At 38.9% G+C, this 19,735-nt stretch overlaps 1 protein-coding gene across 12 annotated transcripts in view; it reads right to left on the bottom strand.

Moving 5' to 3' along the window:
- The window catches only part of Cntn4 (contactin 4), a 990,533-nt gene that overhangs the window by 28,764 nt on the left and 942,034 nt on the right, over positions 1–19,735 (bottom strand). For 11 of the 12 annotated variants that reach the window (XM_029478674.1, XM_029478666.1, XM_029478667.1 and 8 more), the window contains 3 exons: positions 13,243–13,418; positions 6,395–6,515; positions 2,102–2,260 (listed from right to left, as the gene is read on the bottom strand). In XM_029478674.1, coding sequence (XP_029334534.1) covers positions 2,102–2,260; positions 6,395–6,515; positions 13,243–13,418 — 456 coding nt within the window. The remainder of the gene's footprint in view (positions 1–2,101; positions 2,261–6,394; positions 6,516–13,242; positions 13,419–19,735) is intronic. The other variant, XM_029478673.1, reaches the window with a different exon arrangement.

The following is a 19,735-nucleotide window of genomic DNA, read 5'->3' as shown; positions in this document are numbered from 1 at the left end:
GCTAGAGACAAGAGCTCCGGGGTTCTGGTTAGTACATCATGTTGTTCCAACAATAGGGTTGCAGATCCCTTTAGCTCCTTGGGTACTTTCTCTAGCCAAAACAAGATATTCTTGGATATTTCTCCATTGGGAGCCCTGTGACTAAGTTCTTATATTTTTAATTTTAATTGATTATAACATGTTGGTAACATTAATTTTCATATTAAGAGATATTAAGGAAAAGTGATTGTTACTTGCCATTGTTTTTATTGTTAGAAGTGGAATTATGTTTGTGTGGGTTTGTTGAAAGATTACTTTCTTGCTTCTTCTAGGGTGTAGTTTCCCTCCTTGTGTTGGTGTTTTCCATCTATTATTTTTTGTAGAGCTGGATTTGTGGAAAGATATTGTATAAATTTGGTTTTGTCATGGAATATCTTGTTTTGGCTGCCTATGGTAATTTAGAGTTTTGCTGGGTATAGTAGTTTGGGCCGGCATTTGTGTTCTCTTATCGTCTGTATGACATCTGCCCAGGATCTTTTAGCTCTCATAATCTCTGGTGAAAAGTCTGGTGTAACTCGGATAGGTCTACCTTTATATGTTACTTGACTCTTCCCCATACTGCTTTTAAAATTCTTTCTTTGTTTAGTGCATTTGGTGTTTTTATTATTATGTGATGGAAGGAATTTCTTTTCTGGTCCAGTCTATTTGGAGTTCTGTAGGCTTCTTGTATGTTCATGATCACCTCTTTCTTTAGGTTAGGGAGGTTTTCTTCTATAATTTTGTTGAAGGTATTTACTGGCCCTTTAAGTTGAGAATCTTCACTCTCTTCTATACCTATTATTCTTAGGCTTGGTCTTCTCATTGTGTCCTGGATGTTTTGGATTGGGAGTTTTTTGCATTTTCTTTCACTGTTGTGTCAATGTTTTCTATGGTATCTTCTGCACCTGAGATTTTCTCTTCTATCTCTTGTATTCTGTTAGTGATGCTTGCATCTATGATTCATGATATCTTTCCTAGGATTTCTAAATCCAGAGTTGTCTCCCTTTGTGATTTCTTTATTGGTTCTAGTTCCATTTTTAGATCCTGGGTGGTTTTTTTCTTTCCTTTGCCTGTTTGATTGTGTTCTCCTATATTTCTTTAAGGGAGTTATTTATGTCCTTCTTAAAGTCCTCTATCATCATCATGAGAAGTGATTTTAGATCTGAATCTTGCTTTTCTGGTATATTCAGGGTATCCAGTACTTGCTATGATGGGAGAATTGGGTTCTGATGATGCCAAGTAACCTTGGTTTCTGTTGCTTATGTTCTTACTTTTGGCTCCTGCCATCTGATTATTTCAAGTTCTACCTACCCTGACTATGTCTGACTAGAGCCTGTCCTTCCTGGTTGTGTAAGAACTCCTCAGAAACAAGCTGTCTCTGTGATTTTGTGATTTTGGGATCCTGTGATCCTGGGCTGCCTCTGGGACCCCGAGATCGTGGTGTGACCAAGGTCATGGGATCCTGTGATCGTATGATCCTGGGCGTGTTAGAGCACCTGGGAGTAGAGCTGCCTCTGAGTGTTGTGGGGCTGGCTGCAAAGTTTGCGCCCAAGTCTGCTCAGGCCACTGGCCCAGACAGACCAGAAGGAATGCAAGCCCTATTCTATTCTATTCTATTCTATTCTATTCTATTCTATTCTATTCTATTCTATTCTATTCTATTCTATTCTATTCTATACAGCTGTCTATGGACCTTGCAGAGACTGTGATTTGTAGGCTTGCATTTTCTACTACTTTCCAATGTGGATCACTGTGGAATGAAGGTGATTTTAGGTAAAACATAGATTGATTCATTGTATTTTTATAAATAGTTTGAAGCTTTTTAGGGAAATAAAAGCACCAAGCATAGTACAGCTATCATTCAATAGATGCTGATGCTCAGGTACAGTGACACTAGTGTAAGTTAGTGTGGAGGAAAACATTAAAGACATCATATTAGAGCTAGCTCATGTCTGGGAGATGCAGATGCAATGTATCATTTGCAACTGTGTTGACTTAAATGGCTTAGCTTCTTCCATATTTCATTCACACTTTATTCTAGAAGTCTCTGACAGATAACAGCACCCAGCATGCAGTATGGTACCTGTATTGACTGCTTGCCAGCCCACGGAGAATGGAGTCCTAGCTTGGATAACATACATGGTGATGGGGCTGTGGTTGTCAGGTCCTGGTCTCCAAGAAAGCTGAGCAGTGGTGTCTGTGATTTCATCTATGGTCACAGCCTCGGGCGGACCTGGAGGACCTAAGAGAGGGCAAGGCATTCAGAATTAGACAGCATACTCAAATGTCCAAGTATATAACCTACTTACTTAAACGGGGTACTGAATCACTTAATCATTTGTTTAACTATCTACATGTCCATTCTATAATTTCTTTAAAAAAATCTATTGGGTAACAAGAACATAGTTTAACTTTGAAACTATAGCAATGAGCTGACACATGTTGCTTCCTTGCAGAGGCTCACAGAATATAGGGGAAAACAGAAATAGGCAAAGAAAAAAATTACAATGGAATGTCCTGATGATGTTGGGAGAGAATATTGGGGCTCCATCTGCCATCTACACTGCATTCAGCAAAGGGACTACTGTGAAAATGGTCAGTTCTCAAGAGTCATAAAACCATCTTCCTCTTTGAAGTAATTCCAAAATTGGGTTGGAGTCTAACATGTTAGTTTCTATAAATAATACCTATATTTTTCTACTTATCTTTCTGATGGTTACTGTTTCTCTACTTCCATGTACTTAAACCATTGAAGAGGGAAGAAATCCTATTTAAATGGCAGTCTGGATATCATACACAGAGGGATAGAAAAACAATTAGGAGGTGAAACATCAATAGGGTCAAAGGAAAGACCCAGAACTTTCCTAGCTGCCAGTATTAGAAGCTGTGGCCAGACAGTTAAATGTGCTTTTTAAAATGTAGCTTAGATATCACCAATTTATCACCTTGAAATAGAAGGTGATGATGAGTGTTTTAGGTGCTAAACCCTTACTTGTTGGGCAGACATAAGGAGAGATTCCTAAGAAGGTTTTTTTTTTTTTTTTTCTGATACCTAAATTAGCAATCAAATATATTGTCAAAAGATTACTGGGCTGTGCCGCAGGGACAAGGTAAAAAGGCCACCTCTAATGGAGTAGGGGAAAAATAATGGAAATTTGCCAGGTAAGATTCTGTTTGGAAATCTCCTTCACCTTTATGAACACCTTGCATTCTCTCTGCTTCTTTAAAAATCACTTTTATAGACTCACAGGTGAGGCTAAATCTATCTTCTTTCTCCCACTCCTGAATGAAATGCCTGCAAATGTGTATGTTGGAACTGATTAATTTTCCATGGTGACATTTCAGCAAGCCAGTCTAATGTCATCTAGTCAGACCTGAGGTGACCTTTGGTCTTTTCTCCTAATAACCAGGCAAAGTCCAGAAGACAATCTATGCTCCTTTGTATCAGACCAGCATTCTCCTCCTGGTATTTCTACCCTTTTTCTTTATGAATGTTGTTCGAGAGCCTTTAGAATCTCCCACAAATAGAAAAGTGTTCCCTTTAAACCACTCACAGAATTAAATCAATAGGAGCTATCTGAGTCCCTTTGTGGCCACTGTGTAGGAAGCAAATGAAGGGGTGGTAAGGGCCTGGCACTAGAGGGAGGAAGATGCTTTTGGGGACCCTGTCATCCTTTTTCTTCTTGTCACTATCCCCACCAGTGCATAGCTGTGCTCTTAGGGACTGTTTACTTTGTTGTTAGAAAATTGGACCCCTCTTTCAACAACAGCGACAACAGCAACTACAAAATGTCCCCTGAACAAAACATGAGACTTTTTTTTTGTCACAGCACAAGGACAACTATTTTGATGCTGGTGTCTGCCTCTTGCTCAGGGAAGGGTGGCCTTGCTGGTGGCCATGAGACAGTTGCAGATTAGGTAAAGCAGACATCGGGGAATTAAAGGTTCCAGAGTCAACATAAAAACCCATACTTGTTCTAAATATAAAAACCTCTTAAGGGCAGTGGAATACATTTCTGTCTCCTCACAGCAATGTGGATGAAAGATGCAAGGACAGAGCAGGAGGAGATAAGATGAAAGATTGTGGCTTTAAGTGTCATATTAATTTATTGGCCTTATTAACTGATTAGGCTAGAGTTTCTTTTAGACTGCGTTTGCAAATTCCTTTTGGTATGCAATGCTATTTTCTGGGAAATGAAGTATACAATATCATTTAAGAACTTCAAGTACTACTGATTTAAATATTTATTAGTCTAATTTATTGGTTTTTAAACTGCTGATCTGAACATTATCCTAATTAAGTAGAGGATAAATTACCAGCAACAGAATTCCTTTGTCCCTAAGGGGAGAGTAGATCAGCTCTGGTGTGTTTTTAAAATGGAAATAAACACATTTCTATACATTATTCTGTGGGCAGATCTACCTAAGTTGAAAATATAATATTCAATTTTTTTATCTGACCTTTAACTTTATGGCTCACATTCTTTTAAGGCAATTAACAGGTAGCTAAAGCAGCCATAATGAGAATGCAGTATTTCTTTAACCTCTCTTGACAATTGAGTTGCTAATTCCTGTGCATTTCCCTCTCACATCTGCTCAGGGCATACAGCAATACTTTGTATTGATTCTCAAAATAGCTTATTCCCTGTACACTCAGATTCACCCTGCCTCTGATCCTGAGCCAGGGTTTGTATTTTAGGCTCAGGTGGCCAGCCAAAAATCTCCATCACCAACAGTTAGGGATCCTGATTAATGAGTTTTGGGGCCTGAGATTATCTTGGTGTTCTGGGTTGGCTTTTGTTTGTTTGCTCCTTTGTTTAGCAGAGTTGGGTGTGGAGCCCAAGGCTTTAATGCCTGCTGGGCAAATGCTATACCATGCAATTATATCTTCAGCCTGATTGCAAGTTTAAGACTTAAATGATAGACAAAAAGACAAAAACCTGTTGGGTACACAGTTTCACAGAGTTTTTAATTTTCTTTGAATTTTCTTTTCTTTTGATGGGTTAGAGATGGCTCAATGGTTAAGAACACTGGCTGCTCTTCCACAGGACCCATGCTCAAATCTCAGCAATCTTAAAGTAGCTCACAACCATCTATTACTCCTGGGAAATCACTGGGATCACCTGCCCTCTTCAGGTCTCTAAGGGTACTGCAATCACCCGACAACTCCCGTTTTCTTTTTGCTGTTGGTTAGGTGTGGTGGCACACATCTGTAAACTTCAGCATTCAAGAGGTTGAGGCAGTGAGTTTGAAGCAAGTTCCTCTTTAAAAATATCTTAAAACCTTACATTTCTTTTATAAACTGATTTGAATTCTGGAATTTTCTCCAGCTAGTAGACTCATTTATGGTAGTCATCTCTGCACAGTTTAAGTTAGTAATAAGAGTCTCTTCAAGGTCAATGTTCAGTATGGAAATGTACTCCTATTCACTACATTCCAAGCAAGTTGGTGTTTGTTTCCTTATCAAGTTATATTTTAAAACCAAGGAACATGGACAAGAAATCCAATTGTGCTAAGAGAACGCTGGGTGCTTGTGAGAACACTCCAAGTAAAACAAAACAAAACAAACAAACAAACAAACAAAAAAAGAGTCTTGTGACCTCAGCTTCTTCAAAACACAAAAATTGTTCTTAGAATGTGTTTTCCAAGGTGTAGCATATAGGAATGAGTTTACTTCAGATTACTCATTATTGCTTGTTGGTGTTATTCAATTAAATGTTTATATGCTTCTATGGAAAAAAATATTTTTGCCATGTGTGACTTGTCCTTGTGATTGAATACAGCTTGAACCCATGAGAACTTTACTTAGGTGACATTTCCTAACTCTCAGAGTATAAGTTGTCTGATGCACTGAATAAAGTTGGCTATTGTATGAGTCCTTTGGTTTGCCTCATTTGTCAACTTGATTCTCCCAGATCCTACTGTCTCCAGAGTAGTAAACACAACCCTAATAATTTTAGGGGAAAGGAGTTTACTTAAGCCCCTGTTACACTACTAGCTTAAAACACTAATGTGGTTCAGTTCAGGTGAAACACAAAAGGGCTAGCTGAATTACTTTTCAAACTAATTGTTTTTGTTAATCTAAAGTTATTCTAGAACACCTGTCAACTCAGTAGTCATAACTTGGATATTCAATTCAATATGAGAACTGGACTTTCTCAGTGTACTTTCTGGTTATCCATTTTTTTTTTCATGAAAAATACATGTTCAGAAAATTTATATAGACTGTTAATCACTATGCACTATGGTTAACTTATGCTGTTTTAACATAATTCAAAACCATTGAGGTTTTATATTGCTGTGGTAGAGTACATATCATATAAATATTGAAAGGGCAAAAAGCAAGCAATAAGAAATAAAAATAAAAGTTGGATACCTCTTACAATCAGGTCCGCAGCAGCAGAGAGTTTGTCTACACTTGTTTGGACCATGCAGACATACTTCCCAGCATGCTTCAGTTGGATGTTTCGGATCATCAAATCACCAGCTGAATCCTGCTGATAAAGTAGAGGAAAGTGGCTACAATTACTTTTTAATGAGCCCTAAATATCATTATCACATGAAGGACACTATGACTAATGGATTTATTTTACACCAGCTGATGAGAACATTAGTGATGCATGCCACGGCTATTAGAACTAGGGGAGCCAGCCTGAGAGATAAGAACACCAAAGTTGTCAGAGAGCTTATCTTCAACAGGAGCTCAGGTGTCTGGATCAGTCTGCTACCCGCCCTGGCATCACTCAAAGTTACACAATGCAGCTTTTGATCGAGCCTTATAGGTTCCCTTCAGCCTGTTTCTCAGCCTATTTCCTGTACTAGCATTATTAGACTTTGAAATTCTATATTTGGAAAGAGGAGGTGAACCTCCATTAAGAGGCATCTGCATTTTTTAGCAGCACCCTGTCTTGCAGCCAGCATTTTGATTGCTCTCAGGTTTGAATTAAAGGATTTTGAAGGCCAGACTCTCTAAGGAAATCTTGAATCATCTAGTGTGGAATAGTGCTAATTTGTTTTCCAAATGCCAAATGCATGTTTGATTAGCAGATGAATAGGACTAATTACATCCTTGTGTAGATGCCTATGTGCCCTGCATCCATTTCTCCACTGCTTACCAGAAAACCACTTTTTATAAATACAATGTGATGTCTCCACACGACTGTTCTACCCTGGAGTTTGGTTTCACAGCCTTGATATTGACAAGCTTGGAGAGTAAGGATGTGACCACTTCATGGGTTAGAATTTTTTTTTTCTGAATTCAAACTACAGACCAAGAGGTTGACACAGACTTTGAAGCTGCTATTTCTCCAAAGAGTGACTCTCTGTAGAATTTTGTGTACACCTAGGACTTTCTAGTGCTTTAGCTATGTTAACACACTCAGTTCCAACATGTTCTGTGCAGCAGGTAGTCTTGTTAGCTTATTTACAAATGAGAAAACTCTAACATAAGAAGGCTAGACAACTTTAAGTCATGTATGCAGCAAACAACAGTTCTGATCTCTGTTGTTTTCTGTGTGTATGTATATATGTAAAGTCTAGACATGTTTGTGTATGTGCTTGTATATGTATGTGGAATGTGCATGTGTAGAGAGTACACCTCATTTATCATTCCTTAAGCATTATCCCCATTGTCATTTGACACAAGGTCTCCTACTGGCCTAAAACTTGCCAAGTAGATGAGGCTGGCTGGAAGACCAGCCAAGGGAATCTGCCTGTTTCTGTCTCCTCCAATTGGGATCCATGTGCTACTATGGCTGAGTTTTCTTTGAGTTACAGGGATTGAATTTAGGTCACCATGTTCAACAGACCAGCCCCAACCCTTGTTATTGATGGTAGTTATATACTCCCCTCCAGGAAAGAACTTATTCCTATTTGAAAGCAACAAGCCCTTAGTTTCTTTTTTTGTTTCAGTAAAACAGGTCACATTCATATTTACTTGGGGCAAAGAAGAAGTCAGGAGGTCCAATTGTTGCAACTAGGATTAGAAGAAGAAAGACAGGAGTATGTCCTAGAAGCAGAGGCTCAGTTTGGAGACTTAGTTGTTTGGGGCCCATGCCTGCTGTGTGATTTCATCTAAGATTCTTAATCTGTCTGCCTCTCAATTTATTGACCTTTCAAAGAAGTATGCCTTCCCCACTGTGCAATGTTGTGAGAATCAAATGAGTCTGGATATCTATGTGAAATCCATTCACAAACTATGAATCATAAAGTAAATTTAAACTTGTCTTATTGATGGCCGTGATCAATTTTCTTTGTGAGAAAATCATGTCAAAGACCTTAAGCCTAATTCTAGAAGAGCTCAGATATTTTTTTTTAATCTGAAAGTTCTTTTATTTAAAACCCTTGTGTTCTCACCAAATTCCACTATTTACTGACCACATCTCAGTATAAAAAATGGGAAAATAATTACTAGTCTATTTCATAGGGTTTTTGTGAGCATTCAGGAGCTAATATGTAATAAGGAGATAATTGATAAATGATTATGCACCTTGTAGGTAAAGGGAATCAGCATTCTGAACCTTAGATAGTTCACATGATGGGCCTTTAAGTAGCAATTTAAATAACAACTAAGCCCCATAAAGGAAATGTTTACAGAGGGGTGATTTTAAGGTAGTTGACATACATATTTTAAAATGGAAGCTATATTGATTTTAAGGTAGAAGCCATATTGATTTGGTTGTTGTTATTTTTTTATGTACATTAGTGATTTGACTACATGTATATCTGTGTGAGAGTGTCAGATCCCCTGGGACAGGAGTTACAGACAGTTGTGAGCTGCCATGTGGATGCTGGAAATTGAACCTGGGTCCTCTGGAAGATCAGCCAGTGCTCTTAATTGCTGAACCACCTCTCTAGCCCTCACCATTTAAAAACCCTATTAAAAATCATCATATTTGTGTCTGTGGATGGAAGGCAAGATGTGCTTGCAGACAGAAGCCTAGTATGGCTATCATCTGAGAGGCTCTGCCAGAACCTGACTAAGACAGATGCAGATACTCACAGCCAACCATTGGACTGAGCCCGGGAACCCCAATGGAAGAGTTAGGGGAAGGGCTGAAGGAGCTGAAGGGGATCACAACCTCATAGGAAGAACAACAGCATCGATTAATTGGACCCCTCAGAGCTTCCAGGGACTAAACCACCAACCAAAGAATATATATGGGCTGGTCCATGGCTCCCACTATATATGTAGCAGAGGATTGCCTCATCTGTCATCAGTGGGAAGGGATGCCCTTGGTTCTGTGGAGGTTTGATGCCCTAGAGAAGGGGAATGCTAGAGGGGTGAGGTGAGAGTGGCTGTATTGGTGGAGGAGCACCCTCTTAGAGGCAAAGGGGAGGGGATGGGATGGGGATTTCATGGAGGGGAGACCAGAAAGGGGAATAAAATTTGAAATGTAAACAAATAAAATGACTAATAAGAAATCACCATATTAATTTTAAGGTAGGAGCTATGTTGATTTTAAGGTGGAAGCTCTATTGGAATTAGCTATTCTTAAATTTTGATGAGATTTATAGCTTTGAGATCAAACTGAAAAAAAAATTAAAGGATTGAATTAGTCTCACGGAGTGAGGCTGCTCTCTCCTTTAGAGAAACCAAACTATTCCTGAGGCCTACATTTATGTTCCTACTAGAAAGAAGAAAAGAGTAGCAGGGTATTTAACCCCTATTCCAACTGGGGTCCCTGTTCTGTTCTGAAAGAGAACGGGAGGACATCGGAGAACACCACTAACAGTAACAGAACAACAGCTTTCCTCAAAACCCAATAGGCTGAATCTGTCCAGCATTGTTTCATTACATTGACTTGGGAAGCACAAATGTAAATGGGGCTGAGTTCAGAATGGCACACAGTTTCCTCCTCAACTGTGAAATCTTAAAATTATCACCATGGGTGACACTGGTGGCTAACTTACTTCCCTCTCTTCACTTGTAGCAGTAGAGAGGAGAGAAATGGAATGTTTATATGGAAAGAAAACAAAAGCTATTTTTAATCATCATCATCATCAAGACAAAGTCTTCCTATTGAGAGCAGGATGCATTATACCACTACATAGCCCAAGCATGTATGAAACCCAGGTCCTGAATGCTGGTATTACAGGTGTGTCTCATTACAGATGGTTGAATGAGAGTCCTTCTGTATATGATAAGATTCCTTGGTTCTTTGCTTCATTAAGATGCTTCCTCTACATCTTAGCTGAAAAAGTACATACTGGCTACTAGGTCTTATTGGCCAGGGCTCTTTTCTATTTTCTTTTCTTAAAGTTCCAAGTTTTATTTGCATATCATGTGTATTTGACTACTGTCTTTTTTTATTAGATATTTTCTGTATTTACATTTCAAATGTTATTCCGTTTCCTGGTTTCCCCCCTGAAAATCCCCTATCCCATTTCCCCTCCCCTGCTCAACAACCAACCCATTCCCACTTCCTTGTCCTAGCATTACCCTACACTGGGGCATCGAGACTTCATAGGACCGAGAGCCTCTCCTCACATGGATGTTCCACAAGGCTATCCTCTGGTAAATAAGGGGCTGGAGCCATGGGGCCCTCCATGTGTACTCTTTGGTTGGTGGTTTAGTCCCTGGCAGCTCTGGGGGTACTGGTTGGTTCATATTGTTGTACCTCCTATGGGGTTGCAAACCCCTTCAGCTCCTTCAGTCTTTCTCTAGCTCCTCCATGGTTGCTTTCATAGCTCCAATAGTTGGCTGAGGGCATCCACCTCTGTATTTTTCAGGCACTGGCCCAGCCTCTCAGGCTCCTGTCAGCAAGTACTTCTTGGCATCCACAATAGTGTCTGGGTTTGGTAACTGTATATGGGATGGATTCCTGGGTGTCATTGTTTGGGGGTAGGGATCAGTCTCTAGATGACCTTTCTTTCAGTCTCTGCTCCACACTTTCTCTCTGTATCTCCTCTAATGTGTATTTTGTTCCTCCTTCTAAGAAGGACCAAAGTACTCACACTTTGGTCTTCCTTCTTTTTGAGCTTCATGTGGTCTGTGAATTGTATCTCAGGTATTCCGAGCTTATGGGCTAATATCCACTTATCAGTGAGTGCATACCATACATATCCTTTTGGGTCAGAGCTACCTCACTCAGGATGAAATTTTCTTAATTGCTGAACCATCTCTCTAACCCTCACCATTTAAAGACCCCTATTAAAAATCACCATATTTGTGTCTGTGGATGGAAGGCAAGATGTGCTTGCAGACAGGAGCCTGGTATGGCTATCATCTGAGAGGCTCTGCCAGCACCTGACTTATCTATATATAAATGAATAGTTCCATCCATTTGCCTAAGAATTTCATGAAGTCATTGTTTTTAATAGCTGTGTAAATGTACCACATTTTCTGTATCCATTCCTCTGTTGAGGGACATCTGGGTCCTTTCCAGCTTCTGCCTATTATTCATCAATCATCAATCCATACTAATTGGCTACTGCTCATGAGATTCTCAGAAATCTTAATTTTTATATTGATTTTGCCCATGAATCTGGTTTTAATGTGAAAAACAACTATTTAGTTTAGTTGAGAAGGGGTTTTCTCAACATATGCTGCCCTGTTATTACAGTTAATATTACTCTTCTTTCAGAGAATGCAGCCATTAGAGTTTCAAATATATTTCTTTTGTGATAAGTATGAGGCTAAGTATATTTTTAGACTTTAAGGTATTTGATGTCAACAATGCTTTTAATGAAGTAGACTATCTTTCACTGTGGTGGTTTGAATATGATTGGCCCCTGGACAATGGTACTATTAGGAAGTGTGGCCTTATTGGAATAGGTGTGGCCTTGTTGAAGGCAGTGTGTCAAGGTTTCCTAGTGCTCAAGTTCTGCCCTATGTAGGAGAAAGCCTCCTCCTAGCTGTCTGCAGAAGACAGTCTACTTCTGAATGCCTTCAGATCAAGATATAGAACTCCCAGCTCCTTCTCTAGCACCATGTATATCTGCCTGCAGCCTGCCATGCTTTTTTTTTTTTTCAATGCCTTTTATTACAGTTGCCTTGGTCATGGTGTCTCTTCACAGCAATAAAAGCCAAACCAAGACACTCACTAATCTGGGCCATGTGAAAGAGATCCAGAATGCTTAATAATAGTGATCTCATCCAGCCTTACTCAACCAATCTTCCAAGAGAGAATGCCTAACAAACAGAGACAGCCACTGGTGTGATAAATTAACTTCTCGCCTGTGTATCCAAAGTGATATTATTTATATAGCATCCTTGGGGTGATTGAGAGAATAGTCACTCAAATCTCTTTTCATGTTCTGCAAGCCAAACTCTAACAAACTAAGCATGCATGTAATGGGCAGAGTTATTAATTAGTTATGTTGAAAATATATTCCCAATATATCTCATAGACAGAGTTGTTAATTTCAGGGGATCTATCTAAAAGGGCACACAGAGGGTGAGATAGGCAAATCAGTAAATCATATTTCTATAGCAGTTAAGGGAGGAAAGAGCCTTTCAAATTTTAGTCTCAGTTTTATACCCTGGTACTTTCTGGTTAGTCCTTCCAAGAAAGTGGTCATCAGAGTGAATATACATTACCAATGGGAATGCAGAACTGTGATAATGCAGAAAAATAATTGTGGAAAATGTTTGTGGTAGAATAAATTGTTTCTAGATTTAACCATATCTTGGCACATATTCAATGATTATATATATTGTCCTGAAAAGTAAGGCATTTCAAAAATTGAAGCATTTGGATTCAGACTCCATGGAGATGATAAATCACCTCAGTGTATTTGCAAAATCAAGAGAGCAAGTACCAACTTTATGATGATGAGTCTCCCATAGGACCACAGAGGAATAGAATTGCTGCCTAAGGCATACAAGGAAACTATCTTTAAGACTATCATTAACCCTCTGGTGGGATGTTTTATGATATGGGAGTAGAGCTTGTGGTGTGAGGTTCAAAGCTGAGGCATTTCATTTAGCAGATGTGGAGAAAAGGCATTTTATATAACTCCTATGAACCTTAGTATCCTTCTCCACACACAGCAGCGAACAACTTACTTGACATCAGGTTTGCTATGCATGCTACATATGACATCATTTATGTAATAAGGAATGTAGAAAAGAGCAGAAATTAATCGAGCGTTCTGTGAAATAACCTGCTTCCACAATGACTTTACATTTGTTTCCAAGTAAATCCAAACAAATTAATTCGGGTCACTTTGCAGAACCTGTGGTATACTGTTTCCTATGGATAGTATGACATTAATACTTACCCCTCCAACTCTTTCAAAGTGGTCTCCATCCTTGTCAAAGTCTATCAAGTGTCCATTAAATGTCCACGTAAACACAATGTCCAGGGAGTGATCATGTGTTACCTGGCATGGAAGAACAATGCTTTCTCCTACAGTGACATCCATGCTGGAAGGAGGAACCATCACCTTTGTCGGGTCTGGAATTTGAAAGGAAACAAGAATTGTGGATGCAGCTCAGAAGTAAAGCACGCTCCCTGCGTACATACGAAAAAAAAAATCTAAATTCAATCTCCACCACCACCAAACTCCTCCTAGCCCTCCACAAAAACAAACAAACAACAACAACAACAGCAACAACAACAAACTTTATGTGGCAGTGTAGAACCTAGAACAGAAGGGAAGTAGTTGGTTTGGTGATCTCTCTCTCTCTCTCTCTCTCTCTCTCTCTCTCTCTCTCTCTCTCCCTTCCTTTCTTTTTCTTATTAAATATCTTTATTTACTTACATTCCAAATGTTGCCCCCTTCTTGTTCCCCTGCCCCCGAGTTCTTCACCCCATCCCGCTCCTCTCTGCTTTTGAGAAGGTGTTCCCCTACCTACCCACCCACCCATCCACCTACCCACCCCCACTTCGCCCTGACCTTCATCCCCCTTCCCTGGGGCATCTAGCTTCTACAGAATTAGGCACAGCCTTTCCCACTGAGGCCAGATCAGGCAGGCCTCTGCTAAATATGTGCTGGGAGCCAAGTACCAGCCCATATATGCTCTTTGGTTGGTGGCTTAGTTTCTGGGAGCTCTGAGGGGTATGGATTAGTTAATATTGTTAACATTAATAAATTTGTTAATATTCTTCCTATGGGATTGCAATCCTCTATGGCTCCTTCAGTCCTTTCCCTAACTCTTCCACAGGGGTCCTAGACTTCAGTTCAATGCTTGGCTGTAAGTATCTGCATCTGTCTCAGTCAGCTGCTCGTAAAGCCTATCAGAGTCAACTGAAAATATTTACGTGCTGAAAGGATTCTAAGAATTTCTGCCTCAGGATACAAGCAGTATTGAAGAAGTAATTAACTTACTGCTACAGGAAGATCATAGCCAGTGATGCCTAAAATGTTGCCTTAAGTGGTAAGCCTACACACCAAACTTAGGAGAGTCAAATGACCAGGCTCTATTCCCTGACAATATCTGGGTCAGCAGCAAAGAGTCTTCACATACACCAAAGTCTACAGGCATTTGAAATTGTTTTTTTTTTTTTTCCTTTGTTTAACTTCTCTCCTTTTGTGTTGGACATTGAACCCATGGCTTTGCATACCTTACAGCACTGAGCCACATTCCCAGCACACTCAGGGATCTTGTACAGAATTTATTTATTTATTTATTTTTTGCTAATAAAATCTAATGCCTGTTAACTAAGGACCAGAGGGGTTTCTCACACAAAGGATCATGCTGGCCGAGTTGTAGTACTGACAACAGCTAATTCATTAATTTAGTGCTTGTTGCCAATTCATGCTCTGAGCTCTGAAGTAGCAACAATCAATGTAAAGTAAGTCGTGCATGTCCACACACCAGAGAGGTCTCCCAGGGACCAGAGAAGATTAAACTAAGGAGCTTGAAAACCTCATTAGGTCCTTGGTTTTTATCAATGTTTACTTCTTCGGCACTCTCATTTACTGTGTTATGAATTCTGATGCTTTTACTGGATTAATTTCCTTAAATTTGAATACAACCGCCATACACAAAGAAACAGATGGCTTCTTGTGAAAACAAACTGTCTCCCTTCCTTTGGTTTTAATTCATCATGATCACGAAGGACCTGTATTTATGACTTCTGTTTTGACAAGTCACTCTCACTATTGTTCTGTGCACAGAAGTCTCAGAAGCAATTACAACTCACGATGCTGTTTGAATCTGATTGCTATTAAGTGACAACAGTAAGTAGGACCAAAGACACCATCCATTCTGTGCTTGTTTCCTGTTTCCACCATGGAGAGCAACAAAGCCAGGAATGTAGAATACAGTCTGACTGACACTTCTTTACTACCCACTTAAGCTATTAAGAGTTTATGGAAATTATTTTATTTTCTGCACTGTTTTCTATATAAACCAACTCCTTTGTTTAAAAGAATTTAACAACCACAGAAACAGTTAATCATTAGACAACTAGATTAACAAATAGGTGTGCACATGAGATAACATATATCCAAGCCATTTTCTGTGTTTACTTGATGATGGGTGAAAATATATTCTGAATGAGAGATATTGTCTGTTGAGATAAGTGGTTTTGGTTCTAAAACAGAGATGCTCACACAGTCATGGTTATTGTAGCACTACCCACAATCACCAGATTACAAAATCAGCCTTGATGTCCATCAGCAGATGAATGGGGAAAGAATAAAGAAAACGTGGGATGGAGTTTTGGCCATAAAAACAGGAAGAAATTACATTATTTGAAGGGAAATGGATAAAACCAGAACCCAACATGTGAAATGACATAAGCCAGTTGAAGAAAGTTATCCATATGTTGTCTCTTGTGTATGGAATTTAGATTTAATAACAATAATATGTAGAAGGCTGGGTATTGTGGTGCACTTCTTTAATCTCAGCACACAGTAGGCAGAGGCAGGAGGATCTCTATGAGTTTAAGGCCAGCATGGTCTACATGGTGAATTCCAGGCAGGGCTGGTGTATCTATGTCATCTATATCTATATCTGTATCTCACATATATGTTTTATGTATGTATATATATATATATAGTTGAGAATATATACTCAAATATTATATTCAAATAATATATTGAAAATATATGTATATATACATGTATATTCAATATATAACATACATGTGATATGTATATATGTATATACACATATGATATGTTGTGATGTTGTGGAAAGAAAAGGAAGCATAAGGAAGGCAGGGAAGGATGTAAGAGGGTAACAGGGATTGAATATTACCAATGCCCATAATGCACATGTATAAAAATGCCACAATAAAATGAATAATTTTACACTGAATATACACTATTTTAAAATTATTATCATATGGGAAAATAATTCAATTTAAAAGTGTTCATGTGTCTTGCTGTGAGGAGAGGGATGCATATATTTCATGCACATGCAGAGGTAAAACATTTACTTTGTGTGCCAGTCCATGCTCTCTACCCTGCTTGACAGAGTCCCTCTGTTGGTCATGTGGGCACACCTGCATGGCTGGCTGGTGAGCCTCTGAGATTTCTTTTATCTCCATATCCTGTCTCATGGTAGGAATTCTGGAATTACAGATACAAAACACACATATAGCTCTATGTGTGTTTTGGGACATAAATTTGGATTCTCATGTTTGCATGGAAGACAATTCACCTACTGAGCCATCTCCTTAAGCCCAATGATTCTAGTTTTAATGTTGTTTTCTGCATATCATGTCTTTCACTTTGCTTCAGAATTTCTTTTCAAATTGTCAATGCTAAGATAAGTGCTTATTAAGGACGTGTGTGTGTGTGTGTGTGTGTGTGTGTGTGTTTATTCATTGTGAATCACTTGTGAGCGAATTTCCTAACTGTGATGGCTATGATGGTGTGGTTTGGTAGCATTGTGTTTTCTCTTTTTAAATTTTAATTTCCTTTTTAGGAAGGGGGTTTTAAGAAGTATAGGTCTCTTTAAAGGCTTGGAACTTGCCAAAGAGCTCATAGCTGGTTTACTTTTAATGACTTATGGGGAAATGTACAGAGAACTGCTTTTAATAATAGCTAAATGCCACAGCAAAGGCTGTTGATAAATGATGATAATAATCCTGGGGTCACATGCTTGTGGGTAATCTTCAACACTCTGTAGATGGCCCCTATTCTTCAATAAAAATAAAATCAATGCTGGATAAACTAATTTATCAATACTTTGTAAGATGTGTATCAAAAAAGATGTCCTAAATATAAGAACATCAAGAATCTCGGTGACTACAGCTGTACCATGATTTTTTTTTTTAATCTAGGATGAAACTTAACATGGATAACAGCAAAAGGCTGCACTTTTGGAAATTAGCAACCTCAGTATATATTGCAGGATTGGCAGTGCACAAAGACAAGATGAATATTTCAGTATGTGAGGCATTCATGTAACTGCCAAAGAAAGCTAATGCAGTCTTAGGCTGCACTCATTGCTTGTGTTATTTCAATTTGAGGAGGTAATAATCCAGCTGCATTTTGCATTAGTCAGGAAACAGCTAACCACTACTGTCCTTTGGATTCACTGACAGATTAGTAAACCCACACCAGCAAAAATCACAGAGAGTGTTCAGTACAAGACACAGATATCAAGAGAGGTGTGATAGTAGCTTTCAAACCCATGAAAGGTTTACAAGCAGAAGCTTAGTAGCCTGTTTTGTTTTTGCCCACAGTAGAAAGGAAAGAGCAACAGCACTATTTTAGTTCTGAATAAAGAAGGGCTTTCTAATCATTGGATCTTTCTAAGAGGAAAACGGGTTTCTGAGAGCATCATGAATCTTCATTTAGAGAGGTATTCAAATGGATGGAAAGACTATCAGAAATGGACCCAAAGAGATGCTGATGTGTAGTCAGGCTGCACAAGGTCATCTGTTGCATCTTAGACTTGCTGGTTTTCCCTTTCATCAGCACCAACCACAAAATGGTGTCTTCCTGGCTTCTCCATCTTTACCATTTTCCTGCTTGTGGCTGATGGGTAGCTGTGGGAAGGTATTTTGAGTTTATACAGAAAATTTCTGCCTGCATCAACTTCTCCTATGATAGATGTAAGTTATGCACATGTAGCAGGTAACATTCTACTGTAGGGAAGAGCATTCTTGTCTCTCTGATGGGATCTCTCTGTTCTATTACTGACAGAAATTGACAACAACTTAGGACTTCTTCTTTTATTCAACAGTTTATAGGATATCACTGTTATTATTTTAATGCTTAAAAAATGCCCCATTTTGGCCAATGGTATCCTTGGAGGTAGGGGGTCTCTGTCCTGTTGGCATTCTATCACTCAACATTTTGTTACATTCTGGTCCAAAAAGATGTTCTAGACTTCTCTTTTATGAGTGTGTGATATACACATGTGTGCACCTACAAATGGGGGAGGGGGAGAGGAAGAGAGAGAGAGAGAGAGAGAGAGAGAGAGAGAGAGTGAGAGTTAAAGCTTATTATTTTTCAGCTAGGCTGCGCTGGGTTACTAGCGCATACACATGTAGCCATATCCAGAATCTCTCTCTGTCCTGTGTGCTGGGGTTTGAAATCGTGCCCTTATGTTTTCACAGCTAGTGCTTGCCAAGTGATTCCTCAGCTTATCTTACAATTCCCATTTTATATCCCTAGAATCAATCCCTTCTCCAAGGAACCTTGGTGTTTTTAGTTTAATATATTTTTGAGTAACCCAGTTAAGGACACTAAACATGCTCATTCTTACTGACATCATCTTATACAACACAAAACACACACACACACACTACATACATAAAAAGTGCACACATATAAACGTTTATAGCTTAAATAAATCTTATCCTACAAATAATTCTTTACTGTGTTGAGTTTCTTTTTGTGCTGTTGTCCTTACTATTAAACCCCTACCTTGCTCTCTACCTTCTCTGCCTCATTCTGTGCCTATCCATGACCATTTTGTTTCCTAGATTCTGGGTGGACAGACTTATCAGTCCATAAAACTCTCCAACCATCATTCTTAATGGTCAGGCATTCTGATTTTTCCTTTGTACTAGGAAAGGAAAAGAAGAAAAGGCTGTTTAGTTTGAATTTTATTTAGCATAAAAATATTCAAAACACATCATTCCAGGGGTTAAAGAATGGCTCATCTGCTAATGTGCTTACTCCACAAGTGTGAGGACTGTCATTAGGTGGGGGCCAACCCCATGACTTCCAGCACACAGACAAAGACAAGGATCCTTGAAGCACGTTGACTAGTCAGACTAGCTAGATCAGCAAGCTCCGGGTTAAACTGAAAGACTCTAACTCAGATAATAAGGATGGAGAATGACCAAAGAAAATACCCAGTATCAATATGTAGCCTTCACACACACACACACACACACACATGTGTGTGTGTGTGCTTGCAAAGATGTGCATCCATGCACTTGAGAATATGCATAATGAATGAATGTATGTACACACATATCCACATGAGAAGAAATGTAGAATAAAATGCATCACCAAACACTAAAACTTAAAAGATAGTTAACACTAATTGGAGAGCAGGTACTACTAAAAAACTGACCTTGTACAATACTTATGCTAAAGAATAAACAGAATTCCACTTTTCCTATTCCACAATATTCCACTAAAATTTAAACAGTGAGTTGATATACAAATAAATACTTATCTCAGGGGCTTAAAATATACTTAGCTTTTAGAGACCTATTCATCCTTAAATAAAGAAAACTGAATTCATTTTCTAATTATTGAACTCTGTTGGGTCATTATATTGTATGGTCTTTCTTCCTCTCTTCCTTCCTTCCTCCCTCCCTCCCTCTCTCCCTCCCTCCCTCCCTCCCTTCCT

Source organism: Mus caroli, chromosome 6 (genome assembly GCF_900094665.2).
Source record: "Mus caroli chromosome 6, CAROLI_EIJ_v1.1, whole genome shotgun sequence".
Classification (NCBI taxonomy): domain Eukaryota; kingdom Metazoa; phylum Chordata; class Mammalia; order Rodentia; family Muridae; genus Mus; species Mus caroli.
Note: the sequence above shows the minus strand (reverse complement) of the source record. Positions and strands in the feature narration are given on the sequence as shown.